At 40.0% G+C, this 21,381-nt stretch overlaps 1 protein-coding gene across 1 annotated transcript; it reads left to right on the top strand.

Annotated features, from left to right (window-relative positions):
• LOC139170527 (complement factor I-like) lies at positions 1 to 17,989 on the top strand. Its single transcript, XM_070757883.1, has 13 exons — positions 1 to 113; positions 270 to 525; positions 1,082 to 1,232; positions 2,079 to 2,248; positions 3,307 to 3,417; positions 3,534 to 3,638; positions 6,807 to 6,833; positions 8,490 to 8,525; positions 8,871 to 8,974; positions 11,046 to 11,155; positions 12,872 to 13,149; positions 15,219 to 15,320; positions 16,744 to 17,989. Exons 1-13 carry the CDS (start codon positions 51 to 53, stop codon positions 16,959 to 16,961), a joined length of 1,731 nt encoding a protein of 576 aa, XP_070613984.1. The 5' UTR covers positions 1 to 50; the 3' UTR covers positions 16,962 to 17,989.
• The last annotated feature ends 3,392 nt before the right edge of the window (positions 17,990 to 21,381 follow it).

Here is a 21,381-nt window from a genome sequence, read left to right on the forward strand (position 1 = left end):
AGGATTTGAGAGCACGAATCTCTTCTGGGTGTGCAGATTTTTCTTTCATCATGAAACAAGGATCAGTTCTTTTGTTTATATTATACCTGTCACACCATGCTTTTGCACAAGGGGTAAGCTTTTATTTTAATTAAACTGTGGTTGAGTGACTTCCGTTACTATATTTTAAGGTGCATTTTAAGCAGTTATTAAACTTCCTGTGAAGTATATATTTAAAAATCTTAAGGGAATGAGTAAATTTCATAACGTGTTTCTGTTCTTTTTCCTAGCACGAGAATTACTTGATAGAGGAATGTTTGAAGAACAGTTACACAGACCGATCTTGTGAGAAAGTTTTTTGTCAACCTTGGCAGACGTGTATAGCAGGAACCTGTCTGTGTAAAATACCTTACCAGTGCCCCAAAAATGGCACTTCAGTTTGCTCCAATATCAAAAGAAACTTCCAAACATACTGTCAACTCAAAAGTTTTGAGTGTCGTCAAAAATCCAGCAATTTTTTGAACAGGGGCACTTGTAACCCTGGAGGTAAAAAAATTTGTTGTTATTGCTGCTGCTTTTTCAGCTATCACTATTAGGAGCAGACAAGCTTTAAGATTGAATTACAATATAGAAGTATTTTGATTGATGATAGGTTCTTTGAGTAATTCTGTTTCAGATGTTAACATTTTTGACAGAAAATGAGTTTATTTTGCTTCATGACTTGCTATTAAAAGTGCTGAAAATATTATGTTAATAAAACCCTAAAGACGGAAGTTCGTTCATAAGTCTGATTTTCTTTCATAAATGGCTCATACAAGAGTAAGAAGTGGGCTACTAAAATGAATTGGAGGAATGGGGACTGTCCACTCTCGACAGTCAGAAGATAATTCTATTAAATTCATATTTTTTAAAAAAAAAATATTCTAATGGCATTTTTTAGACAAATGTAATATTTTTGTAGATATTTACGTAACAAGTTGTTTTATTGGAGCTTTTGTGCCTTACTGCTGTAGATTAGCCAGTTTGCAGTTAATAAAATCAATCGCTGTCTTGGCTAAGGTGTGTAAACATGTATATTAATAGATTTTGTTGTATTTTCTAGATCGTTTTGATGTTCTCTTCAGTCACACAATTTCAAGCTCAGAAGGAATTGTTCAGGTTGAACTGAGCAACTCAGAGATATCATATATATGTGGGAAAGGATTAACCATGAATGAAGCCAACGTGATCTGCAGACATCTTGGTTTTGATAGGTAAGATTCTCTAATACAAGTGTGTCATCGAAGGCTGCATCAGGGTTGTGTTTAACCATCAGGAGCCAGGGTGGCCATGGCCAATTCAGCATCTCTCAAATTGGGGGTGGCACAAGTGCTCTATCAGTGAAAATGGGCTCATAAGCTCAATTTTTAGCTGTGATGGCCTCCTACAACCGTCTGCCAGTGAAAACAGAATTGGGAGTGCCTCGCACGGACTCACGAGCTTTGTTTTAGACTGTGATGTCCTCCTCCAACCCTCTGCCAGCAAAAACGGACCTCTGGAGGGCCTCATGCAGCCCTCCTGAGCTTTGTTTTCACTGGCAGAGGCACCGCAGGTCAGTCTTTCAGGGCAGCCCTACAAGCCCTATCTGATCATTGTGTTTCGTGACTGCTTTACTGACTTTGACCTTTTGTGTGCTGATTTTCCCCCGCTTTGAAACTAAACCAGAGCAAAGTGTGTTTCACTTTGTGAAAGAAGAAGGACTGTGAATTGCCTCACAGCTGCAAGCTAAGTATCAGAGAACTGATAAGGGACTTGTACAAATTACCAGTTTGTTTGGAGACCAGTGCTCTTTGCTATACCAAAAGAGGGCTTAGTTTATGTGAATTTTCATTATAAAGAACATTGTTTTGAATTTTCAAACGTGTGTGTGTCTGAAATTTGTACCTGTGAATTTTTGGGAGGCGTGTACCAGAGAGCCCGACAAAACAGGTATTGTTCATCAGGTGGAAAAATAAAAGCTGGTAACTAAGTGATTCATCTAATTTCAGAATGCTGGAACGTGAACATTTGAATATATTTGATTATATTTGATTGATTTATTTTTTTGCTGTTTTGGACAGAGGAGCTGATGGCAAAGAATTAATTGAGCCAGAGGAAGACCAGGATTCAACTGAATGCCTTAAAGCAACTTGCAGAGGGATAGAGACGAGGCTGGCCGAATGTGGCTTAAGGAGAATGAGTTTGACAACTGGGAAGTGGGCTAAAGTGACATGCAGTACAGGACAGAGAGGTTGGTAATTTTATACATTTATTCATTCATTCATTCATTCATTTATTTTTATCAAACACGCATAGGATAGCAGTAATTTGTATAAACTTAAGTAAAAAGTAACAATAAAAGAGGACAATAGGACTCTAGGATGGTAGGCACAGTGGTGTGCTTATGTATGCCACTTTGCTGACCTCTTATAAATGGGCAGAGGTCAAGTGTAGACAATCTAACCATTGATCACTCTATTGCTGAAGTCGTATTTTCTGCAGTAGAATTTGGAGCGGTTTACATTTAGTTTGAATCTATTACGTGCTCATGTATTTTACTGCGGTTGAAAGTGAAGTAGTCATTAACAGGAAGAACATCTTGGTATATGATTTTATGAACTATATTTTGATCAGTTTGGAGGCGACATAGTTGTAAATTGTCCAATTCCAGTATTTCAAGTCAGGTTGTGAGCAGAGGAGTGAAGGACTCTTTTTGTAAAATATTTCTGGACTCTCTCGATTGTATTAATGTCTGATATGGAATGTGGGTTCCAGACAGGTGAGCTGTATTCTAGAATTGGTCTAACAAATGTTTTGTATGCTCTAGTTAGCAGTGCAATGTTGCCAGAGAAGAAGCTATGTAGGATTAGATTAACAACTCTTGGTGCTTTTTTGGCAATGTTGTTACAGTGGGCTCTAGTACTTAGGTCATTGGATATGAGTACTCCAAGGTCTTTGACAGAGTGAGGGTCATCTATAAGTTCGCTTCCTCCAAGCTTGTATTTTGTATCCTGATTCTTTTTTCCAATGTGTAAAACAGAGCATTTACACATTTAAAGTTGCCGGTTGTTTGACTATTCTGCTACATGGTCAAGGTCATTTTGAAGGGTAGCAGCATTTTCAGTGGTATTAAATAGTTTAACATCATAAGCAAAGAGAACACAGTTGCTTATAATTTGATCACAAAGATCATTTATGTAGAGTATGAAAAGTGTTGGTCCTAAAACACACTAGAGTAATCTGATTTAGCTATTTTATTTTCCACACATGATGGAATTCTTGTGTTTTTTTTTCAATTCTGCTTGTCAGACTGCATAGACAGAGAATTCCGCTGTGTCAATGGGAAATGTATCCTTTCGAGTAGAACATGTGATGGAATGAATGACTGCGGTGATTTAAGTGATGAATTATGTTGCAAAGGTATGTTCCTTCTCTACATGTCTCCGTTCAATATGAACATGTGTATTCATTGTACAGTACTTGGCATAACTTTTAACAAACCCTCCCTTAGTATGTAATTATTTCTTTTCCAACAGCTTGCAAAAGGAAATCTTTCCATTGTAACTCAGATGTGTGTATTCCAAGCAGCTATGTGTGTAATAATGAATTGGATTGTCTAACAGGAGAAGATGAACACAATTGTAAGCATTATTTTCTGAAATTATTTAGGGCTAGTTTAAAAACTGTAATTTCTCCCATAGGTATAATCCAGTAGTTCTCAACCTGGAGGTCGGGACCCCTTTGGGAATCAAACAACCATTTCACAGAGGTCACCTAAGACCCTGGGAAAAGACAAATATCTAATCCTATGTAGCTTCTGCTCTGGCAATCTCACACTACTTACCAGAGCTTACAAAACTTTTGACAGACCCATCCTCGAATACAGCTCATCTGTTTGGAACCCATATCGCATCTCAGACATTAACACCCTTGAAAATGTCCAAAGATACTTCACCAGAAGAGCCCTTCACTCCTCCACTTGAAATAGAATACCCTATGAGACTAGACTTTCAATCCTGGGCCTAGAAGGTTTAGAACTAAGACGCCTTAAACAAGATCTAAGTATTGCGCACAAGATCATATGCTGCAACGTCCTGCTTGTCGGCGACTACTTCAGTTTCAACCACAACAACACAAGAGTACACAACAGATTTAAACTTAATATTAACCGCTCCAAACTTGACTGTAAAAAATATGACTTCAGTAACCGAGTTGTCGAAGCGTGGAACTCATTACCGGACTCCATAGTGTCATCCCCAAACCCCCAACACTTTACCCTTAGATTATCTACGGTTGACCTATCCAGATTCCTAAGAGGTCAGTAAGGGGCGAGTACAAGTGCACTAGAGTGCCTTCCGTCCCCTGTCCTATTGCTCTCCTATATCTCCTATACCTTTCCTCTATTCCTATATCTCTTCTTCTATTCTTTCATTGATATATTCTATTGCTATATCTTCTTTTCTGTTATTTCTTAGATATATTTTACTATGAGTATCTCCTCTATAACCTTCATCATGTATTTTACTATGTGTATATTGATATATACCCACTAAAACCCTCATTGTGTATTGGAATAAATAAATAAATAAATAAATAAACAAACAAATAAATAAACAAATAAATAAACAAATAAATAAATAAATAAATAAATAATAGTGTTAGGAACTAAAGCTTCTATTCAGGCGCCTTGGAACATATTTTTACAATCTGACCAATCAGGCATTTACAGTGGGGGTATCCCTCTGACCTTCCTGCCAATCAGCTTAACGCTCTGTTGGGAGGATTGGTGCTAGACTTATGGGTGGGGGACACCACAACACGAGGAACTGTATTAAGGGGTCGCAGCATTAGAAAGGTTGAGAACCACTGCGTTAGAAGAAGGACAAGGGGAACATCTGCTTTGTCATATGTTCCATCTAATTCCCATTTCCCTCATTGGAAAACAGTGTATCAGATGAAATGGCTGGATGGAGTTAGTTGATTTCAAAACTTTTGTATGATTTGGAATGTGAGAACTGCTGAACTGATTTCAAAGAATTCCTTTCCACAATGGGAAAGGCTTAGGCCACAAACTGGCAGGAACCACCTTACATTTTCCGAAACTGACAATGACAAAGTACATTTTGTCACTGATAAGGCAGGATTATTTTTGGATTCTTGGTATTCTCTCAGGTTGGCTGTTTTTTCTACCGATGTTTCATTACTTGTTCTGTAAAACATCAGGGGGGAAAACAAGCTCAGAAAAACATTCAGAACTAAATAATGTATGTGTGTGTGTGTGTGTGTGTGTGTGTGTTTGTTTGTTTGTTTGTTTAGTTATTTATTTATTAGATTTGTATGCCACCCCTCTCCGTAGACTCGGGGCAGCTCACAGCAGTAATAAAAAATGTACAACAAATCTAATATTTAAAAGTAACTAAAAACCCCTTATTTAAAAAGCAAGACATACACACAAACATACCATGCATAAACTATATAGGCCTGGGGGAGATGACTTAATTCTCCCATGCCTGATGGCAGAGGTGGGTTTTAAGGAGTTTTACGAAAGGCAAGGAGGGTGGGGGTAATCCTAATCTCTGGGGGGAGCTGGTTCCAGAGTGTCAGGGCCGCCACAGAGAAGGCTCTTCCCCTGAGTCCCGCCAGACAACATTGTTTAGTCGACGGGACCCAGAGAAGGCCAACTCTGTGGGACCTCACTGGTCGCTGGGATTCGTGCAGCAAAAGGCGGTCCTGGAGATATTCTGGTCCGATGCCATGAAGGGCTTTATAGGTCATAACCAACACTTTGAATTGTGACCGGAAACTGATTGGCAACCAATGCAGACTGCAGAATGTTGGTGTAACATGCGCATACATAGGGAAGTCCATGATTGCTCTCGCAGCTGCATTTTGCACAATCTGAAGTTTCCCTAGGTATGCCCATGCTACACCAATACTCTGCAGTCTGCTTTGGTTGCCGATCAGTTTCCAGTCACAATTCAAAGTGTTGGTTATGATCTATAAAGCCTTTCATGGCATCGGACCAGAATATCTCCAGAACCGCCTTCTGCCGCACGAATTCCAGCGACCAGTTAGGTCCCACAGAGTTGGCCTTCTCCGGGTCCCGTCGATTAAACAATGTCATCTGGCGAGACCCAGGGGAAGAGCCTTCTCTTTGGCGGCCCCGACCCTCTGGAACCAGCTCCCCCCGGAGATTAGGATTGCCTTTTTTTTTTAAAAAAAATATTTTTTATTGTTTTAAAATTGAAAGACAACACATTTCAAACAAACATAAAAAGACCAAACAATACACATAACATAAAAAGGAGCTACAGTCGCTCCGCTCAAAATAGAAGTCCTCTTCATTAAAAAAAGGGGGGAAAAACATTATAGTTTAGATCAATTCAGAGAAATATACACATCTGTAGAATATCTCTACATAATATATTCAATCTAATAAATTTTACTATTTAACACTTTATTTTAACATCCTTAAGTTTCTTTATTATTCCACCAACTATAAACCATAAACTCCTTAAAACCCACCTCTGCCGTCAGGCATGGGGGAATTGAGACATCTCCCCCTGGCTTATATAATTTATGCATGGTATGTTTGCGTGTATGTCTTGCTTTTAATAAGGGTTTTTTAGATATTTTAAATATTAGATTTGTTACTGTACATCGTTTTTTACTATTGCTGTGAGCCGCCCCGAGTCTACAGAGAGGGGCGGCTAACAAATCTAATAAATGAAATGAAATTAAGTGAAATGTGAAATTTTGTATAAAAATTGCACTTTTTAACATTTTAGATTTATGTTCATCTCCATTAGGTAATAAAACTGGAGGGACTGAAGAAGGTAAAATTCTTTGCATGTTTTTATTCCTATATTTATTGTTCTAGTCTTAAATGGGATTGCCTCTTTATCATTTCAATGGTCTGGCTCTTTAATAATTGCTCTGAAGAATTTTATTAAGTTCTGTGTCCTTGAAAATTTTGCTTTGAAAGGGAGCTGTGGATATGTTTAAAAAGACATATAAGATAAAATTCATACGCAATAATTATAAAAATAAGATTTTAAACAAGGACTTCCATATATGGGCTTGCAAAAATCTACTTTGCAAGCTGGGGAATTCTGGGAGTTGAAACATAGAAACATAGAAACATAGAAGTCTGACGGCAGAAAAAGACCTCATGGTCCATCTAGTCTGCCCTTATACTATTTTCTATATTTTATCTTAGGATGGATATATGTTTATCCCAGGCATGTTTTAAATTCAGTTACTGTGGATTTATCTACCACATCTGCTGGAAGTTTGTTCCAAGGATCTACTACTCTTTCATTAAAATAATATTTTCTCATGTTGCTTTTGATCTTTCCCCCAACTAACTTCAGATTGTGTCCCCTTGTCCTTGTGTTCACTTTCCTATTAAAAACACTTCCCTCCTGGACCTTATTTAACCCTTTAATATATTTAAATGTTTCGATCATGTCCCCCCTTTTCCTTCTGTCCTCCAGGCTATACAGATTGAGTTCATTAAGTCTTTCCTGATACGTTTTATGCTTAAGACCTTCTACCATTCTTGTAGCCCGTCTTTGGACCCGTTCAATTTTGTCAATATCTTTTTGTAGGTGAGGTCTCCAGGTTTAAAGTTGCTGAAGTTGGAGACCCCTGCTCTACTCTACTGCAATCCTAGCAACAATCTGCAGAATATCTCTGCTGCAGGCTTCATCCACTACTTTATTTTTACATTTTTTAAAAACAGTTTTTATGTGCGTGTGGAGACCAATTCTAAATTTTAAACACCAAAAAGCCCTTAAAAGTCACATAAATGGGACCGTTTATTGTAAACAAGTAATTGTTCAATTAAAATAATTTATGTACCTTATGTTTCGGAGTATAAGATGCACCTTTTAACACCCCCCCCAAAAAGGTGAAAACTTGGGTGTGTCTTATAAACCAAATGTACCCCCCAGCCCCCCAGCCCCCAACCTTTGGTCTCTGCCTGCCAGCAATTTACCTTCTTGCAGCAAACAGCAGCAGACCCTGCTTATTACAAGTCACGGATTATCTGCCTCCCGACACTCAGCTGATTGATTGAAGTTCCCAGCAAGCCCAAGTGCTAAAATAAAAGTGAAACTTAAGCTGCACGGAGGCAAATTGCCGGAGGAATCAGACTGGTCTGAAACTGGCTGTTTGTTTTTTATTATTATTATTTATTGGATTTATATGCCGCCCCTCTCCGAAGACTCAGGGTGGCATATAAATTTTTGCTTTGAAGAGGTAAGTCAATAACTATAAATGCCTATACAATGTTCACATTATTAGACTTGTTTTTTAAAGACTGCTTTATTATTAACTTAATAAAATAAAGAAGCTTTTTATCCTTCCCCAAAACCAAGGTGTATCTAATACTCCAGCGGTGTCTAATACTTAAACAAAACACGATATATTCTCTACTAGAGAAATTTATTTTACAATACTTTAATTGTAATGTTTTTATTTTCTTGCAGAAGAATCAAATCAAGTTAGAGAGTCCATGGATGAAGGTAAATGTGTAGATAAATTAGTATAAAACCTCATATTTTAAAAAGAATTTTCTCTTTTTTCACATTTTTAAATTCTGGTGATGTTCAAGTAGGGTTATGTAGGGTTATGCATACATCAATTGAAGGTAAAGCAATTTGCTACACTGAAATATCAATTTTTAAATGGTTCTGAACATAACTCAAATTTTGCACTTGTCATTAGAATCTCACCATATTGATTGGAGATAACTCTCCAAAATTTAAAAAAAAATTATAGAGATAGCTAATATTAAATCTTTAATAACAAAGGCATTAAAAAAACTTAGCGTACGAGTTTTATGACACTGCTTATTTGTTTTATTAAAGAAAGAAAAAGGATAAAGACTTTACTTCCTGGATTATCTTGTGGCATTAGAAGTCACAGTGTTACTCGTCGGAAGAGAATAGCTGGTGGATTCATTGCACAAGACGTAAGTGCAAAAGGTGATAAGCATGCATACTGTACTTATTGGATACAATACGGGTAGTCCTCACTACAACTATTCATTTAGTAACCAGTTGAAATTACAATGGCAGTGATAAAAGTGATTTATGACCCTTTTTCACATTTACAACTCAGTGGTGAAATCTACTTACCTTCCTTACTGGTTCACCCTCTGAGCATGCGCAGAAGACTTTGTGCATGCACAAGGAAAGGGTGATGTCTGGGAGAGTGGGAGGAGCCTCACGCTACTGTCATCACCGGTTCTCCAAACCACCATTGGCCGCCCCTACCGGTATGCCCGAATCTGGACGTAGCTGTAGCATTTCACCACTATTACAACTGCATGCTTATGTGATCAAAATTTAGATGGTTTTAGATTTAGATGGTTAGCAACTGTCATGTTTTATGATGGTGGCAGTGTCCTGGGGTTATGGGATCACTTTTTGCAACCTTCTTACAAGGAAAGCCAATGGGGAAACCGGATTCACTTAACAACCATTGAATTAACTTAACAACTATAGTTAATCGTGTGGCAAGAAAATTCGTAAAATGGGACAAAACTCACTCACTATCTCTCTTAGCAAAGGAAATTGTGCACTCAGTTCAGTGGTGAAATCCATTTTTTTTCACTACTGGTTTCTGTGGGCGTGGCTTGGTGGGCGTGGCAGTGAAAGGACACTGCAAAATTTATTTTATTTATTTATTTATCTATTTATTAATTAGATTTGTATACCGCCACTCTACGTAGACTCGGGGCAGCTGACAACAACGATAAAACAATGTATAACAAATCTAATAATTTAAAAGTCACTAAAAACCCCTTATTAAAAAGCAAAAACATACATACAGACATACCATGCGTAAATTGTAAAGGCTTAGGGGGAAAGAATATCTCAGTTGCCCCATGCCTGACGTTAGAGGTGGGTTCTAAGGAGTTTACGAAAGGCAAGGAGGGTGAGGGCAATTATAATCTCTGGGGGAGCTGGTTCCAGAGGGTCAGGGCCACCACAGAGAAGGCTCTTCCCCTAGGTCCTGCCAGATGACATTGTTTAGTCGACGGGACCTGGAGAAGGCCAACTCTGTGGGACCTAACCGGTCGCTGGGATTCGTGCAGCAGAAGGCGGTCCCGGGGATATTCTGGTCCGATGCCATGAAGGGCTTTATAGGTCATAACCAACACTTTGAATTGTGACCGGAAACTGATCAGCAACCAATGCAAACTGTGGAGGGTTGGTGTAACATGGGCATACCTTGGGAAGCCCATGATTGCTCTCGCAGCTACATTCTGCACGATCTGAAGTTTTCAAACACTCTTCAGAGGTAGCCCCATGTAGAGAGCATTACAGTAGTCGAACCTCGAGGTGATGAGGGCACCACCCATTCTGAGGCCAGCCAGAGGTGGTATTTACCAGTTCTCAAAATTTCCACTACCGGTTCTCCAGAACCTGTCAGAAACCTGCTGGATTTCATCCCTGGCTCAGTTGTGTTCATAAGTTGAGGACTAACCTTATCCTAATAATCATTCGAAAAGAGAAAATTTGGAGACAATAATGAGAAATTAATTTTCATGTTATAAAAATCTGTCATCCAAGTCATGGTTATCCCAAAGCTATTTTTTCAGGAGACAGCTGGTAATTTGCAAGTTGTCTGCAAGGAATATAAATCCTTCCATCCCCCACTATCCTGTCAGAACTGAAGAAGCTTCTTAGATGAGAAGCAAAAAGTCTTCAAAAGAAAAAACAAGAAAGACCAGTTGCCTGTTATAGTTTCAATGCTTAGATCCCGGCTTTCTTATTTCTCTCTTTTTCAAAGATAAGAGAGCCAGAAAGGATAGCACAAGAAAAATTAATGTTCTGTAATTTTTGGAGAATTGCTATTTATTCTACCAATTTTGCTTCTCTGTAGATTAAATAAATCAATTGATGGATAAATTAGTAAGAGCTTGCTGGGTACATATGTAAATTTGATCAAAAACTGTCCTGGTTTTTAAAAGTGTATCTATAATAATCCAGATAGTTACATGGATTTTCTTTGGTCTCTCTCTCCCTTTTTAATAGCTTGAATTTCCCTGGCAAGTGGCAATTAAAGGTGAAGGCCATAGAGGAGTGATCTGTGGTGGGACGTACATTGGAGGCTGTTGGGTTTTGACTGCTGCACACTGTGTTCAGTAGGTGACTTTCTGAATTGAACTCCTTAAAAGTTCTAAATTAAGTTGATTGGGACTTTCTTGTAGCGACGATTAAAGGAAAGCAGGAACTTTGGATAAAATCTTATATGGAAACCATAACAGCCCAACTATTGTTACGGTAGTTATAAAAGTTTCCTTAATAAATCTATTCAAAGTTATTTACGTGATTCCGGAAATATAATAACAGAGTATCAAATTCTGCTTGTAACATATGTTTGGGACAGTGACCGGATTCACAAATTGATACCATAGTTCCCTCTAAGCTGAGCAGTGAGCAATCGCTCACTTAAAAATCATCATCAACTCAGAGTTTTTCAAACCTGCCCAGAAGCCGAGAGAGAAAGAGTGAGAGGGAAGGAGAGAGAGAGGAAGAGAGGAAGAGAGGAAGAGAGAGAAACAGATAGAAAAAAGAGAGGAAGGAAAAGAGAAAGAAAAAGAATGAGAGTAAGGAAGAGAGAAAGAAAATAGCTCAACTATTTAAGTGGCATTTTGATATTGATAGAGTTGCCATCGTGGGGCTTCCAAGATTCGCTCATGTTTCTTCAACACTCCATGGCTTGCATTGGCTGCCGATCAGTTTCCAGTCACAATTCAAAGTGTTGGTCATGACCTTTAAAGCCCTACATGGCATTGGGCCAGAATACTTCTGGAACTGTCTGCTACCGCATGAATCCCAGCGACCGATAAGGTCCCATAGAGTTGGCCTTCTCCGGGTCCCGTCGACGAAACAATGTCATTTGGCGGGCCCCAGGGGAAGAGCCTTCTCTGTGGTGGCCCTGGCCCTCTGGAATAAACTCCCCCCAGAGATTATAACGGCCCCCACCCTCCTTGTCTTATGCAAATTACTCAAGACCCACCTTTATCGCCAAGCATGGGGGAGTTAAGATATTCTTCCCCCCTAGGCCATTACAAGTTCTTAAGTAGAAAATGGTTCTTAAGACGAGGCAAAAAAATCTTGAACACCCAGTTCTTATCTAGAAACGTTCTTAAGCAGAGGCGTTCTTAAGTAGAGGTACCACTGTATTCCTATTGTGGGAGATTTTCTCTAATGTTTATTAAAAATCTGCCTTCCTATCAATTGGGTAAAACATCTCTCTAAAAGTGGAAAATAACTGTATGAAACACTTCGCTTCTTAATCAACTCAGAATCTAATTGGAGCCAAATTTACTTTCATATCAAGTTATATATGACAAAATTGAACGGGTCCAAAGACGGGCTACAAGAATGGTGGAAGGTCTTAAGCATAAAACGTATCAGGAAAGACTTAATGAACTCAATCTGTATAGTCTGGAGGACAGAAGGAAAAGGGGGGACATGATCGAAACATTTAAATATGTTAAAGGGTAAAATAAGGTCCAGGAGGGAAGTGTTTTTAATAGGAAAGTGAACACAAGAACAAGGGGACACAATCTGAAGTTAGTTGGGGGAAAGATCAAAAGCAACATGAGAAAATATTATTTTACTGAAAGTGTAGTAGATCCTTGGAACAAACTTCCAGCAGACGTGGTAGATAAATCCACAGTAACTGAATTTAAACATGCCTGGGATAAACATATATCCATCCTAAGATAAAATACAGAAAATAGTATATGGGCAGACTAGATGGACCATGAGGTCTTTTTCTGCCATCAGACTTCTATGTTTCTATTTTAAACAATATTTCTTTTCCCCTCTTTTTTTTTCCTTTTTGTTAGTAAGAGCCGTCTCCATGTTTATAGGATTTTGACTGGGACGACACACATGTTAATCTTCAATGCCTGGTCAGAAACATATTCTTTAAGAGACATGATAATACATGAGAACTATAACTCCGAAACATATGAAAATAATATTGCTTTGCTGGAGATGAAGACGAAAAATGCAGGGATTCCATGTTCTCCACCTGAAACTGTGCCAATATGTGTTCCCTGGTCACAATATATGTTCAAAGTTGGTCAACAGTGTAAAGTGTCTGGCTGGGGACGTGATGAAGGTAATTAATGCTGACTATTTGGTGAGATTATAAGTATGTTTTCTTTGGAGCGAATGTGCTCATAGTTTAGCACCTATCTAAAGCCCAGTGGCTCTCTAGGTTCCATTTGGTGACCTGAAGCTACGGAGGGCCATTTTATTGCATCAGAGAGAGAAGGGGCTCTCTGAGACTGTCTCGTTTAACTTTCAACACAAGGAAAAAATGTAGTACAGTGATGCCTTGTCTTACAAACTTAATTGGTTCTGGGAGGAGGTTCCTAAGGTGAAAAGTTTGTAAGACGAAACAATGTTTCCCATAGGAATCAATGGAAAAGCAATTAATGCGTGCAAGCCCAAAATTCACCCCTTTTGCCAGCCAAAGCACCCGTTTTTGGGCTGCTGGGATTCCACTGAGGCTCCCCTCCATGGGAAACCCCACCTCTGGACTTCTGTGTTTTCGCGATGCTGCAGGGGAATCCCAGCATCACAAAAACGAGCGCTACGCTGGCAACGGAAGTCCGGAGGTGGGATTTCCCAGCGAAGGGAGCATCAGTGAAATCGCAGCATCGCAAAAACACCGAAGTCCTTGAAACCCCACCTCCGGACCTCTGTGTTTTTGCGATGCTGCGATTTCACTGAGGCTCCCCTCGCTGGGAAACCCCACCTCCGGACTTCTGTTACCAGCGAAGCGCCCGTTTTTGCACTGTTGGGATTCCCCTGCAGCATCACAAAAACACGGAAGTCCGTAGATGGGGTTTCCCATGGAGGGGATCCTCAGGGGAATCCCAGCAGCGCAAAAATGGGTGCTTCGCTGGCAATGGAAGTCTAGAGGCGGGGCATCCCAGCGGCGGCGGTGGGTTTGTAAGGTGAAAATAGTTTGTAAGAAGAGGCAAAAAAATCTTAAATCCCGGGTTTGTATCTCGAAAAGTTTGTATGACAAGGCGTTTGTAAGACGAGGTATCACTGTATTTTGCAATAAATAGGATGAAAAGAAATGCCCCAGAATCAGGGGTGGACTGCTGCTTGGATGGGGGTGTGGGGAGTGGGGTAGCTAAAATTGAGCTCCACCCCAGAGCACCCAATTTGCACTGAAAGATGTTGAAAGAAAATGCAGGGCGTCCTGCATAAGCCACGCCCACAGTGTGGTAGTAAAATATTTGGTAGCCTTTCACTGCCCACAATGTGTTCTGCCGGGCTCTATGGTATGAGTCTCCCGAAAATTCAAGGGTACAAATTTCAGACACACACACACACACACACTTGAAAATTCAAAAACAAAGTTCTTTATCACAAAATTCAAAAGAAACAAAGCACCCTTTTTGTATTGCAAAGAGCACTCGTCCCAAAACAACCTTGTAGGCTGTACAATCCCCTTAATTAGTCCTTAAGTACTTAGCTAGCAGCTGTGGAGAAACGTCACAGCCCTCCTTCTCCCACGAAGTGAGACACACTTTGCTCTGCTTGGTTTCAAAGTCGTGAAAAATCAACAAAGTCTGGAAACAGCAAGGCACGGTCCTGAAGAAACAACGATCAGATAATCTTCCACAACGGTCAAACTAGCACGCTGCTATTTATATCAGCAACTCTAATTACTGGAGCCCCACCCAAACACAGGTGGCCTCTCTTATCTCCTGTAATATCTCCTCAATTGGTCTCTTCGGTGCATAATTCTGCCCCTGCGTGGGTCTAACACTTCCTCATCTGAATCGACTGAAGATAATGGAGATTGGCTTCCTGGGCTGTGTGCCAAGCCCCCCTCTTCCAAGTCACCCCCACCTTCTTCTTCGTCCGAGGAAACTGCACTACCTGACTCTGTCTGCAATAAAACATGCCTATGACATGTTGATGTTTCCCCTGCATCCACCTCCACATTCCTTGGGGCAGGAGCTGGGCCAGAGCCAACCACAACACAATGTATACATTTTGAAAAAAGGATTACACAATTTGTTTAAAAAAAATAATTATTGTCAAAAAAAAAAGAATTGGTCAATGTTAATTTTAAAACATTAGAAAGATTTGACAACCTACTGGAAATCATTTTGTAATTAAGCTTTGGTATTTATTTATCTGACTCTCCCATTTCTTGTTTAGACTCTACAAGGCAATATGCTCTTAAGTGGGGTTATGTTAATCTAATGGATAACTGTTCAGAAATCTACAAGAATCGATATTTCAGAGGAATGGAATGCGCCGGTGAGCACGAAATGTATTATTCTTACCTATATTCTGACACAATTACCTGGGCTGGAAGACAGAATGAGCCATTTAATGTTGGTCTCTGAGCAAACATTTCAACATTAAATATATCATCCCCCCAAAATAAAGGGAACACTCAAATAATATATCCTAGGCCGAAATGTGGACTCCAGGAAGGACGTCTTCGTGACATCAAAGCTCCGCCCATGGAATTCCCTATTGGGATTCCCCACCTCCGTTTGAGCCTCCCGACCAGCCCGACAGCTCCGCGGCTCTTTTGCAAAGCTGACAGCCGAGCAGCGGGGCTACTCAGCATCCTCCCGAACCCAAACGCTTAACCCAAACTTTTGCCGGAAACACTGATCGACAGTCAATTTCACATGCTGTTGTGCAAATGGAATAGTTGTGCAAATGAAATATTCAATGAGAATATTTCATTCATTCAGATCTAGGATGTGTTGAGTGTTCCCCTTATTTTTTTGACCAGCAGTTTAACTGAATGAATTACAAACACTTTAGATTAAAAATCACAGCATACAAGTAATATACATGTACTGCATATATGCAATAGTATGTTTTCAGTGGATGACCAGCAAATACAGTGATACCTTGTCTTACAAACTTAGTTGGTTCCGGGATGAGGTTCTTAAGGTGAAAAGTTTGTAAGACGAAACAATGTTTCCCACAGGAATCAATGGAGAAGCGATTAATGCGTGCAAGCCCAAAATTCACCCTTTTTGCCAGCCGAAGCTCTCGTTTTGCGCTGCTGGGATTCCCCTGAGGTTCCCCTCCATGGGAAACCCCACCTCCGGACTTCTGTGTTTTTGCGATGCTACAGGGGAATCCCAGCAGGGGAGTCCCAGCATCACAAAAACGAGTGCTTCGCTGGCAACGGAAGTCCGGAGGTGGGGTTTCCCAGTGAAGGGAGCATCAGTGAAATCACAGCATCGCAAAAACATTGAAGTCCTCGAAACCCCACCTCTGGACCTCTGTGTTTTTGCAATGCTGCGATTTCACTGAGGCTCCCCTCGCTGAGAAACCCCACCTCCGGACTTCCGTTGCCAGTGAAGCACCCATTTTTCCGCTGCTGGGATTCCCCTGCAGCATCACAAAAACACGGAAGTCCAGAGGTGGGGTTTCCCATGGAGGGGAGCCTCAGGGGAATCCCAGCAGCGCAAAAACGGGTGCTTCGCTGGCAAAGGAAGTCCAGAGGCAGGGCATCACAGCGGCGGCGATGGGTTTGTAAGGTGAAAATAGTTTGTAAGAAGAAGCCAAAAAATCTTAAACCCCGGGTTTGTATCTCGAAATGTTTGTATGATGAGGCGTTTGTAAGACGAGCTATCACTGTATGTGAAATTCTGCTTAAAAATATAAAATGAAGAATGTTCCTAGGCAACTTTTTTTGGTTTTCTTATTTCAGGTACGGCTGATGGTTCTGTAGATGCCTGTAAAGGAGATTCAGGAGGACCTTTGGTTTGTTTTGACTCTAACAATGTGGGATATCTTTGGGGTATTGTGAGCGGGGGTGAAAATTGTGGAAAAGGGGGACATCCTAGTGTTTATACAAAAGTGGCACACTATTATGATTGGATTGCTCGACATACTGGAATAAATCTCATTGCCAAATATAATTTGTGATTGTTAGAATGCAAACATTTACCAGCATTAATGAAACAAGGATCAACTAGGAAACTGGTGGCTCAGTTCAACAAATATGAAGTACTCAAAGTTTAACTGATTTAACTAAGCGACAACAGTTTCTATACAATTTGATATTTTGCTTTGTTGTTTGTGCCTTTGAGTCAGTCTTGACTCCTGGCAGCTGCCTAATCCTTGCAATTTTGGTAAGATTTTAGAAATTGTTTGCTATTGCATCTTCATAGGGGCTGAAGCAGTATTGACTGGTCCCAGGTTGGGCAGGTGACTTTGTGTTTAACACAGTTTTTAGCCTGCTGCTTTAATCACTATACTCAATGGGAAATGGATTGTATATTTGAAACATCTTCCTAAGTAGGTATACAGGTGAAACTCGAAAAAATAGAATATCATGCAAAAGTTCATTTCTTTCTATAATACAACTTAAAAGGTGAAACTAATATATGAGACTCATTACATGCAAAGCAAGACAGTTCAAGCTGTGATTTGTCACAGTTGTGATGATTACGACTTACAGCTCATGAAAACTCTGAAACCACAATCTCAGGAATTCTGGGAGTTGAAGTCCGCACATATTCAAACGGCCAAGGTTGGGAAACTCTGGCCTAGAATATTGCACCTTTTCACAATATTCTAATTTTCTAAGATTGTAGATTTGGGGTTTTCATGAGCTATAAGTCATAATCATCTTGCTTTGCATGTAATGAGTCTCTCTCATACATTAGCTACACCTTTTAAGTTGCATTACTGAAACAAATGAACTTTTGCATGATATTCTAATTTTTAGATTTTCATCTATACTCTTATATATAAAAGTAAAGCCTGTTAAAACTCTCTAGTACTTAAATAGCTTATTTCCAAATGGATCATGCCCCAGAAGAAGAGCTCTGACGACATACAAAATATTACATTTATGGCTTTAAAACCTTGCTGACCTTTTAGTAAAATCTGCTCTGTTTTTTATGTATTCACTTTGTATATTCAAATAAAAAAATGATGCGTGCAAGAAAGAATAATTTTCTCATTAGTTTTGTTTTGCATTAAGATCCACTCATTATGCATGTTAGTGATATAACAATATTAAAAATATAAAGATACACTCTAGAATAGTGATGGGGAACCTTTTTTCCCATGGGTGGCAAAAGGGCTATTGTTCATGCGTGGGTGCCCACACCCATAATTCAATTCAATTCAGTGTTGGTTATGACCTATAAAGCCCTTCATGGCATCATACCAGAATATCTCCGGGACCACTTTCTGCCGCACGAATCCCAGCGACCGGTTAGGTCCCAGAGTTGGCCTTCTCCGGGTCCCATCGACTAAGCAATGTCATTTGGTGGGACCCAGGAGAGGAGCCTTCTCTGTGGCGGCCCCGACCCTTTGGAACCAGCTCCCCCCAGATATCAGAGTTGCCCCCACCCTCCTTGTCTTTCGCAAGCTCCTTAAAAACCCACCTCTGTCGTCAGGCATGGGGGAATTGAAATTTCACTTCCCCCTAGGCTTATAGAATTTATACATGGTATGCTTGTATGTATGAGTGGTTCTTTAAATTGGGGTTTTTTAGATTATTTTTAATATTAGATTTGTTTTCATTGTCTTTTCATTGTTGTTAGCCACCCCGAGTCTTCAGAGAGGGGCGGCATACAAATCTAATAAATAAATAAATAAATGCCTGGGAAGGGTGAAAATGGCCTTCTCTCCCTGGAGGCCCTCTGGAAGATAGAAACGGCCCTTTTCCCAGGTTCTGGTGGGCCCAGTAGACCCATTTTTCAGCCTCCCCAGCTCTGGAGGCTTTCCTGGAGCCTGGAAAGAGCAAAATTGCCCTCCCCTATTCCCCCGGAAGCCCTCTGTAAGCCAAAAACATAGAAACATAGAAGACTGACGGCAGAAAAAGACCTCATGGTCCATCTAGTCTGCCCTTATACTATTTTCTGTATTTTATCTTAGGATGGATATATGTTTATCCCAGGCACATTTAAATTCAGTTACTGTGGATTTACCAAACACGTCTGTTGGAAGTTTGTTCCAAGGATCTACTACTCTTTCAGTAAAATAATATCTTCTCATGTTGCTTTTGATCTTTCCCCCAACTAACCTCGGATTGTGTCCCCTTGTTCTTGTGTTCACTTTCCTATTAAAAACACTTCCCTCCTGGACCTTATTTAACCTTTTAACATATTTAAATGTTTCGATCATGTCCCCCCTTTTCCTTCTGTCCTCCAGACTATACAAATTGAGTTCTCCCATAGCCTCCGTGTGAGCCAAAAATCAACTGGTCAGCATGTACATACATGTTGGAGCTGAGCTACGGCAATGGCTTGTGTGCCAGCAGATATGGCTACGTGTGCCACCTTTGGCACCCGTGCCATAGGTTCGCCATCACTGCTCTAGAATATAAACATAGAGCACTACTATATACACTGTTTTGCATATCATTTAAATCCAGAATGTGCTGAAGGTGAAACATATCAAACTGTGCATCTTTCTTACAAAAATGCATAGTAGACAGTAGACAGCAACTTGGGCGTCCTCCTCGATCCACAGCTGACATTGGAACATCATCTTTCGGCTGTGGCGAGGAGGGCGTTTGCCCAGGTTCACCTGGTGCACCAGTTGCGGCCCTATTTGGACAGGGAGTCACTGCTCACAGTCACTCATGCCCTCATCACCTCGAGGTTCGATTACTGCAACGCTCTCTACATGCAGCTACCTTTGAAAAGTGTTCGGAAACTTCAGATCATGCAGAACGCAGCCGTGAGAGCCATCGTGGGGCTTCCAAGATTTGCCCATGTTTCTTCAACATTCCGTGGCTTGCATTGGCTGCCAATCAGTTTCCGGTCACAATTCAAAGTGTTGGTCACGACCTTTAAAGCCCTACATGGCATTGGACCAGATTACCTACAGAACTGCCTGCTACCGCACGAATCCCAGCGACCGATAAGGTCCCACAGAGTTGGCCTTCTCCAGGTCCCGTCGACTAAACAATGTCGTTTGGCGGGGCCCAGGGGAAGAGCCTTCTCTGTGGCGGCCCCTGCCCTCTGGAACCAACTCCCCCCGGAGATTAGAATTGCCCCCACCCTCCCTGTCTTTTGTAAACTACTCAAGACTCATTTATACCGCCAGGCATGGGGGAGTTGAGATATTCCTTCCCCCGAGGCCATTAAAAGTTATGCATGGTATGTTTGTGTGTATGTTTGGTTTTATAATAAGGGTTTTTAGTTGTTTTATTATTGGATTGTCACATGTTGTTTTTATCATTGTTGTTAGCCGTCCCGAGTCTACGGAGAGGGGCGGCATACAAATCCAATAAATTATTATTATTATTCTGGAAACGTTGAATGGCCACTTATGGCACAGACTGGAAAACATGTTTGCCATAATTTAGAATTAAGCAGAATAAAGCATCACAATTTGGTAGGATCTGCTGGAAAAAAAAGCCTAAGAGCCCTGGACATGCAGCTCCAGGTAAAAACATCTTATTTACTTGCAAGGCAGTAAGGACAGTGTTTCTCTCTTCTTTCTTATTTAAAATGGCAGAGAACCTAAAGTGATGTACAGCTATATACATTTCTAAGACAGCTGATGTAATTGAACCACAATTGCAAAAAGACAAGCCAAGAGGAAAACAAAAATAACTTGACAGGTGTTTCTTCTCTCCTGCTAATAACTACAAGGTTAATAGATATACAATGCTGGAGGCATTGTTGTGATCAGCAAAAAGTTCAGACAACTTCAAGAGAGATAAAAAAAATTAGGAAATGTGTCAATGAACATGATATTGGAAATTGTAAGAGAAACTATTTTAAGCTTCTTTTAGAGGTCTTGGCTTTGGGAAAGCCCAAGTTGACCAATGCATTGTAAAAAGATTCATCATTGACATTTTTACTAGGGGGAAAAGATGGTAAGACTATATTTCAAAGCATTCTGCTATATCCTAATTAATTCTTGCTGAACACCATGGGAATTATTTTTGAGTAAATATGTACAACTTTCTTTAAATTACTACTCCAATAAATCAGTTTCTTAGACTAACCCTACCCCTTCTGCGTTACCTCGAGAAGGGCGGCATAGAAATCTGATTGATAGATAGATAGAGATATAGATAGATAGATAGATAGATAGATAGATAGATAGATGATAGATAGATACAGATAGATATAGATATAGATAGATAGATAGATAGATAGATAGATGATTGATAGATAGATAGATAGATGATAGATAGATACAGATATAGATAGATAGATAGATAGATAGATAGATAGATAGATAGATAGATAGATAGATAGATAGACAGACAGATACTATTCATATAGTTAGGGTAGTTCAAGTGAAAGCCATCAAAGTAGGAACAATTAATGCATACGCATTATTTTTTTCTCCTTTCCCAAAAAGGATATCC

The sequence above is a fragment of the Erythrolamprus reginae genome, chromosome 7 (genome assembly GCF_031021105.1).
Source record: "Erythrolamprus reginae isolate rEryReg1 chromosome 7, rEryReg1.hap1, whole genome shotgun sequence".
Taxonomy (NCBI): domain Eukaryota; kingdom Metazoa; phylum Chordata; class Lepidosauria; order Squamata; family Dipsadidae; genus Erythrolamprus; species Erythrolamprus reginae.

What these genes read in the sequence shown, in the direction of transcription:
- LOC139170527 (XM_070757883.1), top strand. Translation starts at nt 51, where the DNA reads ATGAAACAAGGATCAGTTCTTTTGTTTATATTATACCTGTCACACCAT. An exon ending in GGGCACTTGTAACCCTGGAG is followed by an intron (nt 526 to 1,081) that starts GTAAAAAAATTT and finishes TGTATTTTCTAG; the next exon opens with ATCGTTTTGATGTTCTCTTC. An exon ending in ATGCAGTACAGGACAGAGAG is followed by an intron (nt 2,249 to 3,306) that starts GTTGGTAATTTT and finishes TCTGCTTGTCAG; the next exon opens with ACTGCATAGACAGAGAATTC.